General features: G+C 65.4%; 2 protein-coding genes across 2 annotated transcripts; one reads left to right on the top strand and one right to left on the bottom strand.

Annotated features, from left to right (window-relative positions):
• The first annotated feature begins 328 nt into the window (after nt 1–328).
• On the top strand, nt 329–10662 carry HDAC6 (histone deacetylase 6). Its single transcript, XM_086870869.1, has 20 exons — nt 329–370; nt 497–553; nt 780–825; nt 1262–1356; nt 1732–1809; nt 2016–2084; nt 2203–2299; nt 2751–2816; nt 5069–5297; nt 5385–5513; nt 5795–5963; nt 6459–6592; nt 6665–6733; nt 7084–7273; nt 7732–7881; nt 8231–8405; nt 8734–8960; nt 9234–9389; nt 9706–9834; nt 10274–10662. Exons 1-20 carry the CDS (start codon nt 329–331, stop codon nt 10343–10345), a joined length of 2379 nt encoding a protein of 792 aa, XP_086726995.1. The 3' UTR covers nt 10346–10662.
• Nucleotide 10663: 1 nt separating this feature from the next.
• Nucleotides 10664–15005, bottom strand: WDR45 (WD repeat domain 45). The gene is made up of 10 exons (XM_086871201.1): nt 14712–15005; nt 14212–14286; nt 13656–13760; nt 13402–13498; nt 13146–13240; nt 12432–12511; nt 11985–12193; nt 11525–11626; nt 11306–11448; nt 10664–10835 (listed from the first exon to the last, which is right to left on the bottom strand). The coding sequence occupies exons 1-10, from the start codon at nt 14758–14760 to the stop codon at nt 10726–10728; spliced, it is 1065 nt and encodes a 354-aa protein (XP_086727327.1). The 5' UTR covers nt 14761–15005; the 3' UTR covers nt 10664–10725.
• Between the last annotated feature and the right edge of the window lie 181 nt (nt 15006–15186).

Below are 15186 nucleotides of genomic sequence, written 5' to 3' on the forward strand. Positions count from 1 at the left end.
AAGGCTTTTATCTCCAAATCTTTTCCTAAATTCCCCCTTTCTCAATCCCATCAACATTGAGGTTCCCCCACCTCCCAAACGCCTCCTCCCTCATTCATAGGTTCCCCTGATATTGGGGTGGGGGGTCCTGGACACCCCAAATCCCCCCTCCAAATCCCAAATACCTGCCCCTCCCCCCAAAAAAGATGTCAGGGTGTTCCCAAGGGTTCTGTCCTGGATTTTGGGGAAGGGTGGGGTCTGTCTTGGACACCTGGGTGTCCCCAAACACCGGGGTCCCACTAACTGTCAGGTCCCCTGCAGCCCCCCCGGGGGTCTGGCCCCGCTCTGGATGGCGCTGGAGGGGCTGGTCCAGCGCTGCGTCCCTGTGCAGGTGAGACCCACGAAATTCGAGGTCCCCTCCTAATTTGGGGTCCCTCACCCATTTCGGTGTCCCCGTGGATTTTGGGGACTCCTTGGGATTTCGGGGACCCCCCTGATGCCCCCCATTCTCCTTCAGTGTCGCCCAGCCACCGATGAGGAGCTGCTGCTGGTGCACAGGTGGAGTGACTGGGGGGTGTGGGGGAGGTTTGCGGGGGACACTGAGGGGGCTGGGGTGGATTGGGGGGGGATGTGGGGGGCAGGGGTGTCTGGAGGGTTTGGGGGGAATCCCTGTGGAATTTGGAGGGATCTCTGGGATTTGGGGGGGGCTCTGAAAGGAGGATGGGAGCACTGGGGGTCAGGATTTTGGGGGGCTCTGGGACCCCAGGCCAGCCCCTGAGGGTGATTTTGGGGTCCCACAGCCCCTTGTTCGTGGCGCAGCTGGAGCCCCCCGACAGCCCCGGCCTGGTGAGCACATCCTGATTTGGGGGTCCCTGGGGGTCTTGGGGAGTCCTTGAAGCAGAGGGGTCCACAAACCCCTGTGACCTGGGTGAAGGTTTGGGGTCCCTTCCCAGAACGCCCATGAGGGATTTTGGGGTCTCACAGGGCGTTTGGAATCCCCCTGGACACCTGGAAGGTCCCTGAGGGGCTTGAGATTTCCCCCCAAAAGTTTGGGGGTTCTCCTGACACTGGGTCCTTTACGTATGTGTTTTGGGATCCCTCCCACATTTGAGGTCCTCCCGAGCTCTTGGGTTCCCTCACAGGGTTTTGGGATCTTCCCTTGGCATTTCAGGTTCCCTTTTTGTGGGGTTTGCCCTTCCCCATGAAGTGTGGGGCCCCTTCCACCATTCCGGGGGTCCTGCCGGGGTTTTTGGGCCCCCCACTGATTCTGGGATATCCACAGGGGGGGTCGAGGCCCCGCCGGGCCGTGGGGGCGGCACTGGCGCTGCTGGAGCAGGTGCTGGGGGGTGCCCTGCGCAATGGGGTGGCCCTGATCAGGTACAGGGGCAGAAATGGGGTGGGGGGGCACAAAACGGGGGGTACAGATGGGGCACAGGGCAGCACAAATGGGGTATGGGGTTTGGGGGTAATAAAGGGTTACAGGAGGGTCAGAAAGGGGGTCCAGGAGAGTAAAAGGATCTGGGGGGGGGGGGGGGGTTGGGGTCTGGGAGGTCCATGGGCATAAGGGGGCTCCATGTGGGGTCTGTAGGGGCTGGGGAGGTTTGTGAGGGTCCATCGGGGCAGGGGGGGTGTGGGGTCATGCGGGGGTTTATGGGGTTTTTGTGAATACTTGTGGGTGTGTAAGAACCTGTGAGAACCTGTGGATGTCTATGGGGGCCATAGGGGTCTCTCCCATTTTTCTATTCCCCCCAGCCCCCAGGACCCCCAGGATTCCCCCGAGCCCGCGGCCGTGGCCGCCCGGGTGGCTCAGAAACACCTCGGGGTGCAGCGGTGAGCGCGGGGCACCTAACGAGGGGGCCCAGGGAGGAATTTGGGGGCCTGGGGGCTGTTATGGGAGGGGCCACAGTTCCTGGGGTCCCTTTCTGGGGGAGGTCTTGGTTCCCCGGGTCCCTTTTTGTGGTGTTTTGGATGGGTCCCTGTGCCCAGGGTCCCATTTTGGGGGGATCTGGGGTCCCACCCCCCCGATCCACCCTCAGTGTCCTGATCGTGGATTGGAGCCCCCGGCCCAGCCGGAGCCTCCCTCGGCTGTTCCAGGAGGATCCCAGGTGAGCCCTGGGGGGCCATGCTGGGGGCACTGGGCTGGACTGGGGACACTGTGGGTCCCTGGCCCATGGTCTGGGGTGCAGGCTGTGCCTCCATACCCGCTCTGTTCCCTCCCCGCAGTGTCCTGTACTTCGGGGCTCAGCGGGGCCGGGAGCCCCCCCCCAGCCCTGGCCGTGGACCCGGGGAGGGGTTCAGCGTGGAGCTGCGCTGGGAGCAGGTATGGGGGGTGGGGGGCGCTGTAGGCGGTGCTGGGGATGCACAGTCACGGCAGTGTGGGGTGCACAGGGGATGTGGGGCAGTAGGAGGTAAAAGGCCTGCGGGGACTGTCATAGCTGTGGGGGCTGGGGGCAGTTATAGGAGATGAGGGGCTGTAGGGGATATGGGGCTGGGGGGGGATATGGGGGCTGTAGTGGTCTATAGGGACCTGCAGGAGTCTGTAAGAGCTGGGAACATCTGTAGCATCCCCAGAGAGTACCCCAGGAGTCTGTAGGTTCCCCAGGGGATCTATAGGGTCCTCAGGGGGTCTGGAGGAGTCTATGAGAGTTTATGTGGCCCCCAGGGTGCCATGGGGCTCTATAGGGTGGCTGGTTGTCTATAAGGCTCTGTAGGGGACTGTAGGCTCCCCAGCGCTCTATAGGGTCCCTGGGGGTCTCTCGGGTGTCCCCCAGCCCGGTGTCACCGACGGCGATTACGTGGCCGCTGCCCTCCATGTCCTGCTGCCCATCGCCTTCCAGGTGGGGCCTGGGGGATTTGGAGGGGCTGGGGGTGGGGGCTGGGGGCTCCAGCAGAGGCTAGAGGGGAGTTGAGGCCCTTGGTGGTGGTTGGGGTTCGCAGCAGGTCCTGGGGGTGGTTTCAGGGGTTGCTGGGGGGGAGCTGAGGGTCCTTGGGGGGGAGTGTGGGGATCCTGGGGGCGGGGGTGGGTTGGGGGTTCCTGGGGGTGTTCAGGGTCTTTGGGTGGGGATTTGGGTCCCTATGGGGGAGGCTTGGGGTCCCTGGGCAGGTTTTGGGGTCCCTGTGTGTGTTTGGGGGTTCCTGGGGGGGTTGAGGGTCCCTGGGCAGGGTTTTGGGGTCCCTGTGTAGGACTCGAGGTCCCTGTGGGGATTTGGGGGTCCCATCGTGCTGTGACCCTGCGGTGGCCCCTCAGTTCCAGCCCCAGCTCGTCCTGGTCGAGGCTTCGCTGGAGGATTTGGGGGTACGGGGGGGTCTGGGGAGTTTATGGGGTGCTGGGGGGGTTTCTGGGGTCTGTGGCACTCTGTCAGTATGGATGGACTCGGGGGGGGCTCTGGGGGGTCTCAAAGCCCCCAGAAACTCCCCCAGGAGTCTCTGGGGGGCTCCACAGGGATCTTTGTGGGTCTGTGGAACTCGGGGGGGGGGAGGGGGGGCAGGCTGTAGTTGTCTCTGAGCCCCCGGAAGTCTAAAGGGGGGGTCTAAAGGGCACTTTGGGAGGTCTCTGGGGGGGTCTCTGAGGGTCTCGGGAGTTTCTTCACCCCCCTGTGTCCCCAGGGGTCCCTGGGGGTCTCCCCTGCTGGGTTCTCTCTCCTGACCCACCTGCTCTCGGCCCTGGGGAGGGGGCGGCTGCTGCTGCTGCTGCAGGTGAGGGGGGCTGTGGGGGTCCTTGGGGAGGGATTTGAGGGCTGTGGGGGTCCTCGGGGAGGGATTTGAAGGCTGTGGGGGTCCTCATAGAGGTCATAGGGGCATCCGTGGGAGTCCCATGGGCGGTTTGGGGGAATTCCAGATGGTTTCCTGTTACAGGAACCGAGGGGCTATGGGGGCGTTGGGGGGGATCTGTGGGGTCACAGGGGGCGTTGGGGGGATCTGTGGGGCCACAGGGGGCGTTGGGGGGATCTGTGGGGTCACAGGGGGCGTTGGGGGGATCTGTGGGGCCACAGGGGACGTTGGGGGGATCTGTGGGGCCACAGGGGGCGTTGGGGGGTTACAGGGATGGTTTAGGGCCATGGGGGGGGGGTTTGGCGGGGCTGTGGGGGCTGTTCCAGGGGAGTTAAGGCCTGTAGGGCTTGGGAGTGCAGGGGGCTTTGGGGGGGCTGTAACGACCGTTTGGGGGTCAGAGGGGCTGTTCTGGGGGGGCTGTTCCTGGGGGGCTGCAGGGGCTGTTTTGGGGGGGCTGTTCCTGGGGGGCTGCAGGGGCTGTATGGACCATGCTGGGGGGTCCATAGAGCTCCATGAAGCTCGCCCTGACCCCCCTCTCCACAGGGGGGGCCGGATTTGGGGGCATCCCCGGGGGGGGTGGGGGCCGTCCTGCGGACCCTGCTGGGGGACCCCGGGGACCCCCCCGGGCCCATCACCCCCACCCCCAGGTGAGGGGGCTTGAGGGGTTTAAAGGGGAGGTTTTTTGGGGGGCTGGAGGAGATGGGGGGAGCTGTGGGGTGTTTTGGGGCTCAGGGGGAGCCTTGGGTGGGTTTGGGGGGACTGGGGGGTATTTGGGGAGCTCAGCCTTGGGGAGCTGTTTGAGGGGCTGGAGGGGATTTGGGGGCTCTCAGAGGGGTTTTGGGGAGCTTCAAGGGGGTTGAGAGTTTGGGGGTAGTCACGGAGGTGCTGTGGGCAGTTTGGGGGTGCCCCCAGTCCCCCAACAGTGGTCTTCCCACAGCGGCCTGGCCAGCATTGCCCGCACCCTGAGCATCCACCAGCAGTACTGGGGCTGCCTGCAGAGCACCGGTGAGAGGGGACCCAAAATCTGAGGGGGACACCCTGAAATCCCAGGGAGGCCCTTTGAACCCCCGAAAACAGCGTAAGCCTTGGAGGAGGAGCTGAGGAGCCGTCGTGGCTGCCAGGCCACCTTGTTGGCTCGCTGCCATTTTGGCTCCTCTCATGGACCCCCCCAGACAGCCCCAAAGGCCCCTCAGGGATCCCCAAACTCCCTTGGGGACCCCCAGACCCTCAGGGACCCCCGAAATCTCCACGGGGGACCCCAAAATTGGGTGTGAGTGCATTTTGGGTGGCCCCCCCTGAGGTGCTCTCCATCACACAGAGATCGAGGAGGAGGAGGAGGAGGAGGAGGAGGAGGAGAAGGAAGAGGAGGAAGAAGCAGACGCAGAAGCAGGGGAAGAAGAGGAGGAGAACGAGGATGAGGATGAAGAAAAGGAGGAGCTGGAGGGGGATGGGAACCCCCCAGAGACCCCCCCGGAGCCACCGCCAAGAGCCCGAGTGGGGTTGGTCTACGACCCCCGCATGGAGGAGCACAGGAACACCTGGGACAGGTGAGGGAGGGGGCTGGGGGTGCCCGGAGTGGTTTTGGGGTGCTCGGGGTGCTCTAGGTGACCGTGAGTGTTTTTGGGTGTCCGCAGCCAGCACCCCGAGTGCCCGCAGCGCCTATCGCGGGTGCTGCAGCGCCTGCAGGAGCTGGGGCTGACCCAGCGCTGCCTCCCACTGCCCTCCCGGCCCGCGACCCCCCGGCAGCTCCACGCCTGCCACACGTGAGGGGCAGGGGAGGGTCTGGGGGTCCATGGGGGTGGCCTAGGGGTGGGGACAGGGAGGGCAGGGGGGGGGCTTGGGGGAGTTCTGGGGAGGGGTCCCTGACCGGGAAATTTGGGGGGGTCCTTGACTGAGGGGTTCGGGGGAGGTTGGGGGTGTCCCCAGTGGGGGGATTTGGGGGGTCTCTGAAGGGAGGGATTTGGGAATCGCTGCCAGGGCAGTTTGGGGTCCCCGCCCGGGGAATTGGGGGTGACCCGGGTGTTTTGGGGTCCCTGCCCCCCAGCCGTGCCCACGTGCGGACGCTGTCCCGGACGCCGTCGCTGTCCCCGCGGGAGCTGCGGGCGCTGTCCCAGCGCTACAACAGCCTCTACCTGTGCCCCCAGTCCTACACCTGTGCCCGCCTGGCCGCGGGTGGGGCCTGCGCCGCCGTGGGGGCCGTGCTGGGGGGCCAGGTGGGCACGGGGGGAAAAGCAGATTGAGCCCTGCTGGGCTGCCCTGGTCCCGTTGGGGTTTGGGGGTTCTATGGGGTTGGGGCAGTGTTACGGGGTTGGAGGCGTTTCTGTGGGGTCAAAGAAGTCTCTATGGGGTTTGGGGTTGTCTGTAGGGTTTAGGGGTTGCAGTGGGGTCAGGGGCATCTCAGAGGGGTTTGGGGGTGTTTGTAGGGTGTGGAGAGGTCTGTGGGTATCAGATTTGAGTATCAGAGTGGGGTTTGGGGGTATCTGGGGAGGGGGGGTACCAGTGGGGTTTGGGGATCTCTATAGGATTTAGGAGGATCTGTGGTTTCAGGGTCTTGTGAGCTTGTGGGGGTGAGTCTCTATGGGCTTCAGGAGTCCCTGTGGAATCTGAGGGTCTCTGTGGGGTTTGGGGAGGTTACAGCGGGGTCTGTGGAGTCCCTATGGAGTTCTGGGGGTCCCAAATCCCCCCTGACGCTGCCGTGCCCCCCCCAGGTGCGCTCGGCGCTGGCCGTGCTGCGTCCCCCCGGCCACCACGCCCGCCCCGGCTCTGCCGGGGGCTTCTGCCTCTTCAACAACGTGGGGGTGGCCGTGCGCCATGCCCAGCGCCTGGCAGGGACCCCCCTCAGGTACGGGGGGACCAGGGGCTGCGGGGACCCCCTCGGGGTGCCCACCCCCCCAACACCCTCTGTGCCCCCCAGGGTGCTGATCCTAGACTGGGACATTCACCACGGCAACGGCACCCAGGAGATCTTTGAAGAGGACCCCAGGTGGGGGGTCCGGGGGATGCTGAGTGGGTCTGGGGGTCTCAAGCAGGTCCCAGGGGTTCTGGGGGAGATCCTGTGGATGTTGGGGGTCCTGGGGAGGGGACTCTGGGGATCCGGGGTGTGCTGGGGGTGCTGGGGAGGGGTCAAGGGGGTCTGGGGGCTTTGGGGGTGCTGCGGGGAGTTTGGGCTGCTCTGGGTTAGTTTTAGAATCACAGGGGATTTTGGGGTGCCGGGGGTTGTCTCAGGGCTGCTGTGGTTTGGGGTCCTCTGGGTTGGATTTGGGATCCCGAGGGGATTTTGGGATGCTCTGGGGAGAGGTTTTGGGGTCCCTGACCCCCCCCTGCCCCCTGCAGTGTCCTGTACATGTCCCTGCACCGCCATGACGGCTCCTTCTTCCCGGGGGGGGCCGGGGGGTCCCCGAGGCGCCGGGGGAGGGGTCCTGGCACCGGCTTCACCCTGAACGTTGGCTGGGGGGGGCCCCGCGTGGGGGACCCCGAGTACCTGGCAGCCCTGACCCGCCTGGTGCTGCCGGTGGCCTGCCAGGTGAGGGGGGGCTGCTGGGGGGCTGGGACCAGTGCGAGGGGGGCTGGGGCTGTTTTGGGGCCAAGGTCTCTGTGGGAGGGGTGGGACCCTTTGTGGGGGGAGGATCTGGGTTTGTTTGGAGGGGATATGGGACCATTTCAGGGGTGGTTGGGAAGGGTCGTGTCCCTTTCGGGGGGCCTGGGTCCCTCCAGGATTTTGGGGCGGGTTCTGGGTTGGTTGGGGGAGTCTGGATATGATTTCAGCAGGCTGAGTCTTTCTGGGAATCGTTTTTGGGGGGGGTCTTGGGTTCATTTTGGGGTTTGGGTTCCATGAGGGAGCTGTTGTGACATTTTGGGGGGCTTCTGGCTCCATTTGGGGGGGGGGGGGTCTGTGCCCCCTATTTGGAGCCGTTGTGTTTCGGGGGGCCAGTGGGGCCGTCCTGCCCCCTGTGCCCCCCCTGACGGCCGCGGCCCCCCCAGTTTGGGCCAGATCTGGTGCTGGTGTCGGCCGGGTTCGACGCGGGCCGCGGGGACCCCCTGGGGGGGTGCCTGGTGTCCCCCCAGACCTTCGGCCTCATGACCCATCTGCTGGGAGGGCTGGCGGGGGGACGGCTCGTGCTTGTGCTTGAGGTGAGGGGGTGCCCAAAGGGGTCTGGGGTTCCCCTGGGGGGCTGTTCAGGGCTTGGAGGGTTCTGGGGGCTATGGAGGTCCCCGTGAGGGGTTGGAGAGACCCTGGGAGGGTCTTGGGGACTCTTTGGGGAGATGGGAAGACCCGGGGGGGGTTTCTTTGGGGGTTGGGGGGTCTGGGGGAGGCCTAGGGGGTCCCACTTGGGGGGCAGAGTAGGACTGGGGGTCCCTCTGGGGGGGGGGGATGGGAGTCACTGGGGGGACAAGGCTCTCCTTGGGGGGATGCTGGGGATCCTACCGGGTGGTGTAACCAGGGAGGGGGCCGGGGGTCTCTGACTCTGGGGTCTCGCAGGGCGGGTACAACCTGGCAGTGACGGCAGAGGGGGTGGGGCAGTGCCTGGGGGTCCTGCTTGGGGACCCCCCCACACTGCCCCCCCCTGGCACCCCCCAGCCAGTGGCGCTGAGGGCCCTGAGCCGCACCCTGCGAGCACACCGGGGCTCCTGGAGCTGCCTGCAGCTGCCTCGTGGTGAGACCCCTCCCCAGAATATCCCCCCACACGTCCCTGAGACCCTCAAATGCTCCCCAGGACCACCAACACCCCCAGTACCCCGACCTTCCCTGTGCCCCCCCAGATCCCCAAACTATCCCAGACCTACAGGGACTTCCAGGACCCCCTCGAGCCCCCCAATTCTCAGCCCTGAACCCCTAAACACCCCCTGGGACCCCCTAACTCTAAATGGGCCCCCTCACCCAGAACCCAAGCCAGCCCCACGGTGCCCCCCCAGCCCCATCACCGGTTTGAGCCCCTCGGGGACACCCCCAAATTTCCTCCAACCAATCCCTCCCTCCCCCAGTTGAGCCTCCCAAGGAGGGGCACGGCAGAGATGATGTCACATCCACCTCCGATGACGTCACCGGCTCTCCCCCCCTGGACGCCGCCATTCGCCGCTTAGGGGCGCTGCAGCTCGGGGACGCGCCGGGGGGCGGGGCCAAAGCTGGCTCGGGGGCGGGGCCTCCTCTAGGCCACGCCCCCGCGGCCGCTGCCGCCCCCTGCTGGGAGGAGGAGGAAGAGCTGGAGGAGGTGGGGGTGGGGAGGGGATGTGGGGAGGGAAGGGTTGTTCGGGGGATCTGGGAGAGGGGGTTTCTGGCAATGACACATTTGGGGAAGAGGGATTTTAGGGAGGGGGAATTTCGGGAGGGGGTTCAGGGACAAGGTTTTTGGGGAGGTTTGGGGTGGGTTTTGGGGGGGTGGGTTTAGGAAGGAGGAATTGGGGAGTAGGTTTGGGGAGGAGGATGTGGGGCATGAGGATTTTGGGCCCCAGCAGCACTTACAGTCGTTCCTGCGGGCTGGCAGGGAGCGCTGTACGCCGTGACGCCCCTCCTGGACTGTCCCCACCTGGGGGCTGTGGCCCCCCCTCCGGCCGAGGGGGCTCTCGGGGACATCCTGCCCCCCCCCTGCGGGGTCTGCGGGAGCCGCCGCGAGAATTGGCTGTGCCTGAGCTGCCACCAGGTCAGAGACCCTCAAAAACACTCCCTGCACCCCCAACCCACCCCCGGCACTGCCTGGGCCCCGAAAGCAACCCAACCCCAGCCCAGGTCACCCCTCAAACCCCAAAAGCAGACGGAAATCACTTCCTGCTCCCAACTCCTCCCATTCACAAAGTGCCCCAGAATGTCTCCAGATGACCCCCTGTACCCCCAGAAACTCGTCCTGTATCCCAAATCCACCCCCTACACCCCAGAATTATCCCCTGCCCCTTGTCCTGCTCCGCCGCCGCGCCTTCAGGGGCCCCAGCTGCTCCCCCAAAGGCCCCCCTGCCCCTCAGGTGCTGTGTGGGCGCTACATCGGGGGGCACATGCTGGAACACGGGGGGGCCTCGGGGCACCCCCTGGTGCTGAGCCTGCGGGACCTGGCGGCCTGGTGCTACCCCTGTGGGGGCTACGTCACCCACCCGGTGGGCCGGGGGTCCTGGGGGCGTTGGGGGTCATGGGGGGGGGCTCTCCCTGCATGGGGGGTTCGGGGGGGGGCTTTAGGAACAAACCATTGTTAGCCGGGGGGGGTAGGGGGGGGTAACAGTGGATAAAGCACCTTGAGTCTGGGGTGAACCATCGGGGAATGGGGGACACCAGGATGAACCACTGAACTGCTGGGGTGGGGGTGGTGCTGGACTGAACCACTGCAGAATGGGAGGGAGGGGGGGGGTGACAAGGTTGGGAAGAACCATTGGGAAGGGGGGGAGTAGGGGGGATTGGGGTGAACCATCAGGGATCAGGGTATGGGGGGGGCAGTCCCACTTTGGACTGGACCACTGGTGAATGAGGAGGGTGGGATGGGCTGGCAAAGAACCACTTGGGAGTGGGGGGGGGGCTGTCTAACACTCCCACCCCCCCCAGGTGCTGCTCCCCACCAAGACCTTCATCTACCACCTCAAATTCGGCACTGACCCCCCCACCGCCTCCTTCTGAGCCCCTCCCCCACCCCAGGATACCCCCACCCCTCCCCCCACTCTTAAAGGGCTACACACGTGCCATTCCCCCCCCCCATCACCAGCACCCTGGGACCCCCAAACCCCCCCTGGGCCAAAGGCTGGGCCAGACCCAGGGATGGGGGGAGGGGCAGAGGGGGGGACACCACCCCCCCCAATCACCGTGGGGGGGCCCCAGGCGCAGCCGGGCCACACGGGGGGACCCCAGTTTTGTATCCCACTCCCCTTTTTTTGAGAGTTTTATAAATCCCCTTTGTTATGCCGAAACCAATAAACCAATAAAGAGACTGGGCGAGACTTGGGGTTTTCTGGGAGGTTTTGGGGGCTCCCCCGGGGTTTGGGGGGTTGCAGGGCGAGGGGTCAGAAGTCGTCATCATCGCAGATGTCCAGGAAGACATCGAAGGCCTCGCGGTTGCAGTTCCCATCGGGGCTGAACACGTACTTGTGGAAGGTCCCGTCCACGCACACGGCTGGGGAGAGTTTGGGGGGTCATGGGGGCTCCACGGGGGGGTTCAGGGGTGCAGAGAGGGTCCCTGGGGGGTCCCAGAGGGTTTTAGTGGAGGCTTGGGGGTTCCTGGGAGAGTCAGGGGGGTGGTTGGGGGGTCACAGGAGGCTTTTGGGGGAAATCTGGTATCCCAGGGTGGGGAGTTTGAGGGTACCTTGGTGGGGACTGGGTGCTGGGGGCACTTTGAGTGTATCTGTGGTGGGTTTGGGGTTCCTCAGGTGTATTTTGGGGTCCTTGGTAAGACACTGGGGGTTCCCAGGGAGTATTTGGGTCCCAGGGGTGTATTTTGGTGATGTTTCTGGGAGGATTCACTGATGAGAGTTTGGGCTGCCCGCCCTTCTTTCCCGAAGACACAAACCCCAGAGGGTACTGGGATCCCTCAAGGGCATTTTGGGGTCCCTCAGGGTATTTCGGGGGTGTTTCTGGGGCACTCACCAATGACAGAGCTGGGGCTGCGGCCGCCCCTGCCGAAGGCGCAGACCCCGGGGGCCTCGGCCGGGACAGTGAAGCTGGCCAGGGACCACTGGGACTCCACGTAGGGGCCCAGCACAGGGCCCACCTTCCCCACCCGTGCCAGCCTGGGGGCAAGGGGGGTTCAGAGGGGTTGCGGGGGGTTTGGGGTGTTGCTCCCCCGGTCTGACCCCCCCCACTCACGCTGAGCGCCGGTTGAGCCGAGTGTCCCGCAGGGCGAAGACGTGGCCGGTGCCTTTGTCACTCGCTGCACACAGGAAGGAGCAGTCGGGGCTGAATGCCAGGCTGGGACGGGACAAACACCCCAAAACCTCGTCAGGGATGGGGGACCAAAACCTGGTCAGGGTCCCCGAATGCTCAGATCCACCCACAGCCCCCCAGCACCACCAGAACAGTGGGGGGGTGAGCTGGAGCAGCTCAACCAGGCCGAGAGGGACCCCTAAAACAGGGCAGGGAGGGAGCAGCACCCCAAAATCAGGTGGGGTGAGGTCCCCCAAATCCTCAGATCCACCTCCATTTCCTCCCAGCGCCCCCAGGACAGTGGGACAGGGTCTGGACACTGGCTCAGCTCGAGCACGGGACACCTGGAAGTTCCCATTCCCCGCCCCGTGCCCCCAGTCCCTCCCAGTGCTCCCAGTGGCACCAGTAGAGCGTGGCGGGGTCGGTGCCGCGGCGCAGCTCCAGCAGGCGGGTGCGGCTCTGGGTGCAGAAGAGGCGGATCAGGGTGCCCCTCCGCGATGCCGAGGCCACCAAGGTCCCCGTGGGGCTCAGGGCGGCACAGCCGACCTCGCTCTGATGCGCGTTGATCGTCACCGGTGCCGAGGACGTGCCCGGCTTGGCCGAGCCCAGGTCCTGGGGGGGATAGGGGTGAAGGACCCCCAGTGCTCCCCAGCATCCCCCCAGTGCTCCCCAGTATGCTCCCAGTGCTCCCCAGTATGCTCCCAGTGCCCCCCAGTACCACCCCGGTGCTCCCAGTACACTCCCTGTGCACTCCAGACCCCTCCAGCCCCGTCCCAGTGACCCCCAGTCCCCATCTCTGCCTTTCCCAGCCCCCTCCAGTCCCTCCCAGTATCCCCAGTAAGTCCCTCACCACCAGCTGGAGGCTCCCGCACTTGTGTCCTGGGAACACCAGTAAGGCCCGTTCCAAACTGGGACAGAGATCCACAATCCCTGGGGGATGAGCCAGACCTTGGAGTGTCCCTGCTCCCTCCCAGGACCCCAGGGACTCCCAAAATCCCCCCCAGAACATCGCAGTCCCCCCTGAACATTGGGGTCCCCCAGAGTTTCAGGGTTCCCCCAGGGTTTTGGGGTTCCCCTGGAGTTCCAGGCTCTCCCTCATTTATTGGGATCCCTCCCTGTGTTTTGAGTAGCCCCTGGAGGAAAGTTTGGGGTACCCCCTGGATTCCTGTGCCCCCCCTGGGACTTTGGGATCCCTCCCAACCCCCCCCTTCAATAAAGAGAACAGGGGGAGTTTGTCCTAAACACCTGGGCCCCCCCCCACATCCCCCCTCCCCAAACCCCCTGGGGTTCCAGGATTTTGAGGCCATCCCAGAATTTTGGGGTGTCCCCTGGTGGGGCTTTGGGGTCCCTCAAACCACCCCCCAGGTAGGAAGAACAGGGAGGGGGCTCAGTCCCTCCCACCCCCCAAACATGTCCCCGCAGGTTTTAGGGTCCCTCCCAGATTCTTGGGGTCCACCCCACGTTTCAGGCTCCCCCCGTTTGGGATCCCCCAGTTCCCAGGCACCCCCAGTTCAGGCTTCCCCCCAGTTTTTGGGGTGTCCCCACGGTTTTTGGGGTGCCCCACCTTTGGGGTTGTCACGGGTGTCGAACTCGAAGAGCTTGGTGGGGCGGTGGGGGAAGGAGAACACGTACAGGCGGCTCTGCAGGGCCACCACCAGCCTGGGGACACAGGGGGGCTTCAGGGGACCCCCAGCAGCCCCCCAGTCTTCCCAGTTCACCCAGTTACCCTCCCCAGTCCCGCCTGGCGCACTGCATGAGCATAACCACCACCACTTTGGCCCCCACCCAGTGCCCCCAGTCCCTCCCAGTGCCCCCAGTACCTGTCGTGCCGCATGCGCACGGCCAGCACTGGCTTGGGGAAGCTGAACTCCAGCACCAGTTTGTCTTTCCCCTCACGGGCGTCGTCCCAGATCAGCACTGGGGAGGCCGGGGCATCAGGGGGGCTCCGAGGGGCTACCCCAATAACGGGGACCCCTCCAGAAGGGTGTCGGAGACAACCCTGATTCTGGGTGACCTCCAGGTTTTGGGAGATCTGTCAGGGAATTTGGGAAACCCCCCAGGTTTTGGGGCGCACCTGAGGCGTCGGGGAACTTGGGGTGGCTGCCCCCGCCCACGATGGCCAAGAGGTTGGAGCGGTGCAGCATCTCCACGAGCCCCACGCTGCCCACCTGCTCCGCGTCTGGGAGACAGCCCCAGTTCAGGGATCCCCCCACAGCTGGGAGATCCCCCCAAAGCAGAGCAACACCCCCGAATAGGAGAGACTCCCAAAAAAGCTGAAGGACTCCCCCAAAATTCAGCCCTCCCCCCGCTAGGCCTGGGAGACCCCAGAATAGCCCAAGATGTCCCAAAACTGCATCTCTGCCTTAAGGATATCCCCAAACACGGCCAAAAATGTTTCTCCTCAAAGTAGGGACCACCAAAACACGCCCCCCCCAAAAAAACTGCCACCACCCCCAGACCCAGAGACCCCCAAACACCCCCCCAGGCTTAGGTACCCCCAAAATGCCGCAGCACCCTCCAGACCTGACCCCAGAGCAGCCCAAACCTCCTCCCCCAGCTCCAACTCTGCCCCTGAAGACCCCGAGCCCCCTCCAGGGCCCCCCCGGGCAGGGGGACCCCCAGACCCTCACCCAGGTGCCCCTTTTCCATCAGCGGCTCCACGTTGAAGATCCGGACCCCCGAGTCCATCGCGACACAGAAACAGCCTGGGGGGCACGGGGGGTGTTTGGGGGAACCCCCGGGGGGGTTTGGGGATCCCTGGTGAGTCTGAGGGGACTCTGTGGGGCTCGTTGGGATTTGGGAAGGCCTCGGGTGGATTTAGGGGTACCTGGGGGACGTTGGGGGTTCCCAGAGGGGTTGTGGGGATCCCAGGAGGGTGTGAGGGGGCTCTGGGGGTGTCCCGGGGGGCACTTGAGGGGTTTGGGGGTCCCGGGGGCATTTGGGGGTCTCGGAGGGGGCGGGGTTGGGGTCCCGGGGCCAACTCGGGGGTTGAGGGTCCCAGGGGTGTTTTGGGGGTGCCGGGTGGGGTTCGAGGATGCCGGATGGGGCGTTTGAAGTCCCGAGGGGGAACTTGGAGGGGTGCTGGAGGAGGTTTCGGGGTTCGGGGGGAAATTTCGGCCCCCCCACTCACTCTGGTCCTGGTTGAAGCGCAGGCTGTTCACCCCCCGGGCCTGCGCCATGGCGGGGCGCGCCGGCGGTAGCGGAGCCGCTTCGGGGGTAGAAAGGGGTTAACGAGGGGTCCCCAACACCCCTCGGGACCCCCCAGAGACCCCAAAACACCCCGGCCACAACCGCAGGGCGCTCAAACCATCGAGACGCCTCAGACCGCCGGGACAGAGCGGACTTCCGGTCACGTGAGCCGAGCCGTCACCCTTTTAAGGCCGGCCCTGGGCAGCCGCGCGCGCTGATTGGCGGCGGGAGCGCGGGGCCGTTGCCTGGCAACGCGCCACGTTGGAAACGGGCAGCGGCGCGCGCCGTTCCCATATCAACCACCAGCGCCATTTTGGAAGAGGGCAGAACGTAAGCGCGGTGGGAACCGGCACCGCGGGGCCTTGGGGGGGATTCTGGGGGGCTCCAGGGTCCAGGGCGGGTCCCCCTTTCAACAA

This window comes from Cyanistes caeruleus, chromosome 34 (assembly GCF_971803275.1).
Source record: "Cyanistes caeruleus chromosome 34, bCyaCae1.hap1.1, whole genome shotgun sequence".
NCBI classification, from domain to species: domain Eukaryota; kingdom Metazoa; phylum Chordata; class Aves; order Passeriformes; family Paridae; genus Cyanistes; species Cyanistes caeruleus.